Raw genomic sequence first — 9112 nt, 5'->3', positions numbered from 1 at the left:
TTTATATCGGCAAAAGCCAGACCTTAATTGCATGTGTGGGACATAACCTGCTCGAAATGCTGCGCGTGCTAGTGGCTTTACAAGACTGTAATTACCATATTTGTATCCTCACATTCCTTATGTACATTCTTGTATATGCATAAATAAATAAATAAATAAATAAATAAATAACAACCCACGCCACAACTACTAAATCAACATTATTATTACCTTGCAGCAGATTGACGAAGAAAAGGATCTTGGAGTCAAAATCCACCACTCACTGAAAGTTATACAACAGGTAAGAGCAGCAGTCAAAATAAAAAAAAACGCCAACCAAACTCTACGAGTAATCAAGGGGGTTACATTTGACGTTAAGGAAAAGAAGGTAGTGATTCAACTGTATAAATCTCTGGTGTTTACTTGGGTTTAAAATTACTTGGCTCTCTCTCTCACTTGCTTACTTGAAGTCACTTCGATAACTGTAAAATAAACATATTATGTAATTACTGTATCCAAGCACGAAGACCTCCTCTTCAGGAGGACATATATAGCTGTTTTGGAGAAAGTTCAACACCAGGGCAACAAAAATCATTCCAGAACTAAGCTGACTCTCATACCAGGAATGGTTGAGGGCCACAGGGCTAACAACACTGCAGACCAGGCATAACAGGGGCGAATCTCATCCAATCTCCTGTTTCTGTCCTACATTGTGGCTTTTTGAGCTTGAATCTATTACACCTGGGTGAATAAAGGCATCAGGTGAAAGGAAATTTGCCCAACCGTTTATATCCTGTCCGGGGATTAAACCATGGTCAGTTGATTGTGAGTCGAGGACGTCGACTACTGCTCTACAGTACAAAAATATTTCAAATATCGCGCCATTAATGGAGAAGATTATTTTCATCATAAATTTTGTTTATGATACATTATTTATTGTTTTTTTCTAATGTTATATGTGTAACTTGAGATAAATATTTAAATTTCAATGGTCATAAAAAAAATTAAAGAAGTCGGTGGAAGATTTTTCAATTTAGACATTTATCATATACACTTGTCCAGAATGGCAAATAACATCAAATTACATATAAAAATAGTGTTGATAATTTTATTTTTTGATGCAAAATGAACAAAGGAAGTATAATTTAACAAGCGTAGTGCCAAAGGAGTTTGATGTGGACATAACCCATGTCATGGAGTCTGGTGGAGACGGACGGTATCAACACCCAGGCTTGTCCCCGTCTCTCTCTCTCTGTCTCTCCCTCCTCTCCTCTCGCCCCCACGACCGTGCCAGTCACGGTATTACTGTGAGTTGATGCTCAGGGTGAGTTACGGTGACACTGGTGGGCTGGGAACGGTTAGTAAAGGGACGGAAGAGGGGGATTTTAGATTTGCGTGTGTGGGCGCTGATGATGCTGTTGCTTCCGTCTCAACTTCCGTCTCGTCCCCGTCTTGTTTTGGCTGCACCTACCTACCTGTTCCTCGTCAGTTTCCTTCCTCCTGTCTGTTCTGTTTGCGGCTGTACTCGCGAGCTTCCTCCTCTCACCTGTCTGTTCTGGTCTGTTCTTCCTGTTGCAACCGCCAGCATCCTGTCTGTTCTGTTAGTTTTTCCTGTTATATCCTGCGAGCTTCCTCCTGTTTGTTCTTGTGGTGAGTACAAGCTTTCTCCTGTCTGTTCTGTTTGTTCTTGTGGATGTACCTGCGAGCTTCCCCCTGTCTGTTCTGTTAGTTTTTCCTGTTGTACCCGCGATCTTCCCCCTGTCTGTTCTGTTTGTTCTTGTGGCTCTACCTGCGAGCTTCCTCCTGTCTATTCTGTTTGTTCTTGCAGCTGTACACGCAAGCTTCCTCCTGTCTGTTCTTCCTGTTGTACCCGCAAGCTTCCTCCTGTCTGTTCTGTTTGTTCTTGTGGCTGTACCCGCGATCTTCCTCCTGTCTTTTCTGTTTATTCTTCCTCTTGCTCCCATTAACTTCCTGTCGGCTCCAGAAGCATAAAAAATACCCTAGAACAAATTCTATATCACACCACACAGTTTATATGAAAAAAAAATTGTCTATAAGATTAGGCATTTGTTAAGCTGGGCATTTGTTAGGCTGGGCATTCTTTAGGTTGGGCTTTTGTTAGGCTGGGCATTCTTTAGGTTGGGCTCTTGTTAGGCTGGGCATTCTTTAGGTTGGGCTTTTGTTAGGCTGGGCATTCTTTAGGTTGGGCTCTTGTTAGGCTGGGCATTCTTTAGGTTGGGCTTTTGTTAGGCTGGGCATTCTTTAGGTTGGGCTCTTGTTAGGCTGGGCATTCTTTAGGTTGGGCTCTTGTTAGGCTGGGCATTCTTTAGGTTGGGCTCTTGTTAGGCTGGGCATTCGTTAAGCTGGGCATTGTTAGGTTGGGCAATTGGGAATTCCAGGTTTTTAGTCCCAGGAGTGACAGAAATAGGCAGATTTCCTATGCCCTTGTGCACTAATAGACACTCAGGAGTTTATTGTGGGGTTGTATCCTGGGGAGGGTCAGTAGTTCGACCTGGGAGGTGGACCTCGATATAAGTCCTAACACGTATATATACATTGTCTGCCTGCCCCTCACCCCCTATCCCCCCATCACATTGAATTATTGCTTAGCATTACAAACAGGGTTGGCATGTCCTGCCGTGTGCACCCAATGGCATTGGAACAGCTTAACCTAAGGGTTAAAAAATGGTAGGCCATCCAAAAAATTTGGGTTGATGCTGTCACAGAATGTATTGAATGTTAATACTGGCCCCCATGAACAAATGGATAGCATTCGAATAGGCTCGAGGTATATTCTTGCACCATAGCCATTGATATTCACGTGGTGTAGTTAACACATGTTCTCAGATCACACAGTTTTGTAGCCGTATCCAATAATACATGTTCTCAGATCACACAGTTTTGGAGCCGTATCCAATAATACATGTTCTCAGATCACAAAGTTTTGGAGCCGTATCCAATAATACATGTTCTCAGATCACAAAGTTTTGGAGCCGTATCCAATAATACATGTTCTCAGATCACAAAGTTTTGTAGCCGTATCCAATAATACATGTTCTCAGATCACAAAGTTTTGGAGCCGTATCCAATAATACATGTTCTCAGATCACACAGTTTTGGAGCCGTATCCAATTGCATTTATTTGGGTTTCGTGCTGCATATATTGGTTATATTATAACATTAGGTTAACCTGTGTTCAATTACTATGGCATTCTATAGGCCTGTGTCATATGCACTTGATAATAAAATAGCACATTGTAGCTCTAAGGCATTCGTTAGGTAAACTTGCATGGGTTTATCTCGTCATGAAGTTAGAGATAGGATGGGAGGCAGACCAGCTGTTTGGGGTGAATACTCGTGGTGTGGCTAAATGTTTGCAACATTTGCTCAATTTAGCGGATATTGCTGTTAAGTGTGATAGGCCTGTGTGCCTTAATTTAGTTAGTCCTTGTGGTTGAACTTTGTCAAGGAATAATGGATAACTAGGCTATATGTACGGGTACTGTATTTATAATATAGTAACTACAGAAATCATTCTGGGAAATTTATGCTGTATTTAAAAAAAAGTGTTATAGTTTAATATATTTACTTTATTTAATTTATTTTTAGGAACCATGTGATGCAACATGTTCAGCAGTTATGAACGACTTGAAAAACGTTCCGGCAAGAAGGGAGTAGATCGGCCCCAATATTTGAAGGAGCTTGTTGACGAATTTCTCACTTCACAAAACTGTGGTATTATCATGAAAGCTATCACTTGTGTCTAAATAGATTAGCTCAGTCGGGGGGGGGGGGGGTTGCTTATCAGTTTGATAGCTGGTACAGTATCATATAGTAACATACTTGTATGTAGTGTACATATAGGTGGAATTACATACCTCTGTATATTGCTTCTCAAATTATATATTGAATTGAACTTGTAAACAGTACTCTTCTTGATGTAGTACCACAGCAGTGTTCTTCTAGATGTAGCTGATGAGTGCAGACAAACGGGAAAGAAAACAAAACAAAAGAGTACACATTTCTCATTCCAAGTTCAACTACATACCTTTCTGTTTTTCATAAATTTCTTTATCTGTACTCTATAAGGGAATATATGTTGTATAAGAGAATGTAATATCACATTGGTTATTGTATTACTGTACTGTACTGTCGTGGATGTCGTTATTCAGTGCAGGCTAGTGGCTTGGGGAAAACAGGATAAGGTTAGGAGAGGCAGGATGGTATTTGATCTGTTTTATGTGGATGACAATTAAAGTTGATTCCTCATTACAGAGGCCAAGGAACAGGTTCTAGCCAACTTAGCGAACTTTGCATATGATCCGATCAACTATCCATGGTTTCGTAAACTGAAAATCATTGACATCTTTCTAGACCAGGTTACTGAAGGCACACCAACATTACGCAGCTTTGCAGTATCTGGAATCTGTAACTTAGCTCTTGGTGAGTACAGCAAAATATACCTATCATAATTTGTTATATAGAAAGGTAATTCAATATTTGGTTGAATAGCTCAGAAAATGCTGACTTGTATAAATATAATTGAATGTAAACTTGCTTGCCGGCTGTATAAATGTGACTCCCGGGACTAGGAGGACATTAGAGGGTAAAAGTGGGAGGGATAAGATGAAGGTACTTTGATATCAGGAATGCTAGAAATTTAGTATGCTGCAATTGCAGACAGTAAGTCGCAATAAAGTGGCTGAAAATTAGATACCTGACCCACAAATCTGTAAATCAAAGAATTTAACATTTCACTCCCTCTTGCACCATTATCAAGTTGTGAAAAATAAATACTAGATTATCAAGTATTACAAGGACTTCACAGGGGGTCCAGGACAGACTGAAACATTGTTAATTCTTTTATTCTTATGTGGATTGGTTGTCTATGCTACAATTTATATTTTGAAGCAGTGCTTAAATTTTATTACATTACATGTAATTGGTGGTGATAGTGTCTGTGGGTTCTATACACAGTCTTCTTATGTTGTTAAAGATTCGCTACTTGGAACAAGCAGTGCCAAGTAGCACAGGCTATGGTGAGCCCGTATCTTCTTATAGTTTATTTCTTCAATTAATCATCATGATTGTCAGTGAGACGTTGCCCCTGGCTGCTGTGTGATGCAAGTATTTTTAGGGTTATCCACGCAATATGCAGTTCATTCGATGATTACTTACTAAAAATCGTTTAATCGTCTTACTATCATTTACTTAAAATCGTCTTACTATCGTTTAATATTTTCACATCCAATTTCCTGGGTACAGTATTTCACCTCGTATGTCATTTCTGAAGATTTTGAAGGTGAAAGATTCTCCAGATTAAGTCAACTATGTTGTGGTGTTGCTCTGAATTAAATATTTGTTTCATAAATGTTTATTTTACCCTTTATTGTTTTATTCAACTTAAAGCTTTTAAACACAGACATACTGTATTTGGAATAAAGAAATGCAATTTATACTATATATGTTGAGGAAAATTATGCTTGTTAGGCAACTTGGCCTATTAGTTACAATATGTATGTGTGTAAGAGTTGCCTTACCACAGCCAGTTATTCAGCATTGGTATATTGAAAGCACTAGGAAGTAATGTAGTGGAGGCAGACTCCATACACAGTTTCAAATTTAGATATGATAGAGCTCGAGAAGCTCAGGAATCTGCACACCAATAGATTTATGGTTGAGAGGCGGGACCAAAGAGCCAAGACTCAACCCCCGCAAGCACGACTAGTTGAGTACAAAGATAATCCCGTTACCTAATGCCTCGCAACTCTGACAAGTCTGTAGGTCGCCCAGACGGGATCACAGTGAATCCCTGGAAGAATGGTAGACATTTGGTGTGGGACTATACAGTACGTGCATTTCAACTTCAGCCAACACCTATGTTGACTTCAGTGTTGCACATCTGGGTGGTGCTACCACTCACTGGGAAGCAGCCAGTTCTCATAAATACAGAGATCTTGATAACAACTACAATATTGTCCCCATTGCCAAACACTTGGTGCCTGGGGTAAAAGTGCTGTTAGTTTTTTGAATGAGCTTGGTTCTAAGTTAATTGAAACAAGATACCCTAGAGCTGCCAGTTTCCTCTTTCAGTGCCTTAGTGTGGCGATACCAACTGCTGTTACCTAGCAGTAAATGGGTAACTGGGAGTTAGACATCTGCTACGGGCTGCTTCCTGGGGGTGTGTAACAAAAAGGAGGCCTGGTCGAGGACCGGGCCGTAGGGGTCGCTAAGCCCTGAAATCATCTCGAGATAACTCAAGATAACTTCAAGACACGGAGGAAATGCGCAGTGCATCCATGGTTCCTGCCCGCCATCTGAGGAGCTGGAAGATCTCGACAACCTGTGACAATTAGCTGTGTACCTTCCATGTAATCACTGTTATAACCCATTTTGTGAAATACAGTTTTAAACAAAATAAAATTACAAAATATATATATACATTATATATATGTATGTGTGTGTAATTACCTAAATGTAGTTACAGGATGAAAGCTACGCTCGTGGTGTCCCGTCTTCCCAGTACTCTTTGTCGTATAACACTTTGAAACTACTGTACTGACAGTTTTGGCCTCGACCACTTTCTCACTTCGTTTGTTCTAACAGTCTACCACTCTTTGTTTGCCAAAGTAAATTTTCTAACATTTTTTTGGCACCTCTGTTTTCTTAGCTTGAATCTGTGTCCTCTTGTTTGTGAAGTTGCTGGTTTCAGGATTCCTGTTTGTCAATTTGGTCTAATCCTGTTAGTATTTTGTAAGTGGTGATAATATCAACTCTAGTTCTTCTGTCTTCTAGTTTTATCACGTTTAATGCCTTTAGTCTCTCCTCGTAACTCTTGTTTTTCCAGATCTGGAAGCCATTTTGTAGCATGCAGTTGCACCTTTTCCATTTTTGTGTTAATTGAGATTTAGGCACTATACAACTGATGCATATTCTAATTTTGGTCTCTCAAAAGTCATGAACAGTTTTAGTATTTCACCATTCATAAAATTATAAGCAAGTCTGAAGTTGGAAAGTGACGCATACGCTCCTCTCACAATGTTCTTTGTGTGTTCCTCTGGTGACAGCTTACTACCCAAAACCACCCCCAGGTCTCGTTCTTTATTGGCGTTCTGAAACTCCTTTCCACGTAATTTGTAAGTTGTGTAGCCTATTTTCTCAGATTCCACATTCCATAACATGGCATTAATTCACAGTGAATTCCATTTGCCACTTGACACTCCAAACCCTTATTTCATCTAGATCAATTTGAAGGGCATTACAATTGTCTGCGACTCCTATCTTCCCCAGTATCTTAGCATCATCCGCAAACATGTTCACATAATTCTGTATTCTTTCTGGTAGATCGTTTATGTAGACAATGAACATTACTGGTGCAAGAACTGAACCCTGTGGTACTCCAATATGGTACATGCATACATGTATGTATGATATATACTTACATGTATTGTATGTATGATTCATACATGAATGTATGTATTTTATATATTTTATTTAATCACAAAAATCAACCATATATGTAAACACACAAATGTTAATGACCTCGCAGAACCCTGGCTGAGAAACGCTGCTATAATGGAAGGAAGGAGTACGTACAGGTGTTTGGTTGAGCGGGCGAGCAAAAATACTTTACACAGCACTGTACAGTGTATCTTTATTTTATAGATTTAAACAAAAATTTTATTGACGATTCAATGACCTTGTTTCAGATCAATCCAATAAATCCTATATAATTGAACATGGTGGTGTGGCACTGATGTGCAGATGCCTGTCGGCCCAAGAGGAGTCCACAGTCATTTCTGCAATCACATCTCTCATGTTTCTCATTACACCTCACTCTAAGGCAGGTTAGTTTCTATCTGAATTTATGGGACACATTTTAATTTTGCATGTAGTGAGGTATCTTTTGATCCTTGTCTTGCATGTTTGTTTTTTTTGTGTATGGTTCTATAGAGCAAACGGGTACTGTAAGTTAAATTTGTAATTGTACAGTACTTCATGCCATCCCTGTTATATGTGACAAGGAGGATATTAATAAGGTATTAAAGTCAACACAAAATAGAACACGAAATGATGCATATGAATTGGATAAGTTTAGAATTAGGAAAGTTCTTTGTAATTACTGGTTTGGAAAGAGGGTTGTTGACTTATGCACAGATTACCAGGTAGAAGAGATGAATAGGCACAATAATGTGGCTGAAAAATTTTGACCAAACCACACACAAGAAATTGAAGAGATGACGACATTTCGGTTCATACTGGACCATTATCAAGTCGATTGTCCTCCAAGATGTAGTCCTGGACATGTCCTGAACCACAATCGACTTGATAATGGTCCAGGATAGAGCGAAACGTTGTCGTCTCTCTAATTTTTAGTGTGTGGTTTGGTCAACATTGTTAGACATATATATATGTAAATGCGTTTGGGAGGATATAAATAGGATCTGCCTCGTATGGGCCAGTGAACCTTCTGCAGTTTCCTTAATTCTTCTGTGTAGTTTGATGCAAGACATTAGTCTCTTTAATTGTTGATGTTTTTGTGCTCTTTGTTCATTGTGATCAATTATAAAAGATTGGTAGGCTCAGGTCACCCTGTGATATGTAAGGCCTAGGTTCAAATCAAAACAGGGTGCATGATCGTTTTTTTCATTTGCCTGTGTGCGTGCATCCAGCCCCGGCAAGAACCCTCGCTCTCAAAAATGCATCATAAACAAGCCCATACCCTATAACCCTATTAAAAAGAGTCATACAAACAAAATAAAATAAAAAATGGCAGAGATGTATTTCCAGTATTGTTATCTTATTTTAATGCAAAACATTGCTTTTCAGATATCACCAGTACAGAAGTCGTGCAGCAAATGCTGATCAGATCAAATAGTGAAAATCCACGCATTCGTAACTTGGCTAAAATCTTCTTGGAGGATTACTGCACATCTGATCAAATCAAGAGAGTGCAGACAATATCATAGACGTGCCATGTTTGAATAAAATGTTGTATTTTTGTATTATGATAACAGAAATCTTCCGAAATAAAGCTGTTCACTAATACAATGTGAAAGAGTTAGGACCGTTTAATATTTGATTGTTAAATATGATAGACTGTTGATTAAATGGTAAACAGAATTTAGTTTTC

The 9112-nt window shown here is 39.1% G+C and overlaps 1 protein-coding gene across 6 annotated transcripts; it reads left to right on the top strand.

Moving 5' to 3' along the window:
* The first annotated feature begins 1138 nt into the window (after positions 1-1138).
* LOC123767953 (armadillo repeat-containing protein 7) lies at positions 1139-9102 on the top strand. Of its 6 annotated transcripts, none has more exons than XM_069306649.1 (5): positions 1139-1286; positions 3589-3711; positions 4354-4422; positions 7689-7826; positions 8809-9102. In XM_069306649.1, the coding sequence occupies exons 2-5, from the start codon at positions 3606-3608 to the stop codon at positions 8946-8948; spliced, it is 453 nt and encodes a 150-aa protein (XP_069162750.1). In that variant the 5' UTR covers positions 1139-1286; positions 3589-3605; the 3' UTR covers positions 8949-9102. The 6 variants fall into 6 exon arrangements, with proteins under 6 accessions (XP_069162750.1, XP_069162749.1, XP_045614107.1 ...); XM_069306648.1 differs by having other exon boundaries at positions 3589-3714; XM_045758151.2 differs by having other exon boundaries at positions 3589-3714; positions 4255-4422.
* The last annotated feature ends 10 nt before the right edge of the window (positions 9103-9112 follow it).

Source organism: Procambarus clarkii, chromosome 58 (assembly GCF_040958095.1).
Source record: "Procambarus clarkii isolate CNS0578487 chromosome 58, FALCON_Pclarkii_2.0, whole genome shotgun sequence".
Taxonomy (NCBI): domain Eukaryota; kingdom Metazoa; phylum Arthropoda; class Malacostraca; order Decapoda; family Cambaridae; genus Procambarus; species Procambarus clarkii.
This window is presented reverse-complemented; position numbering and strand designations above follow the sequence as displayed.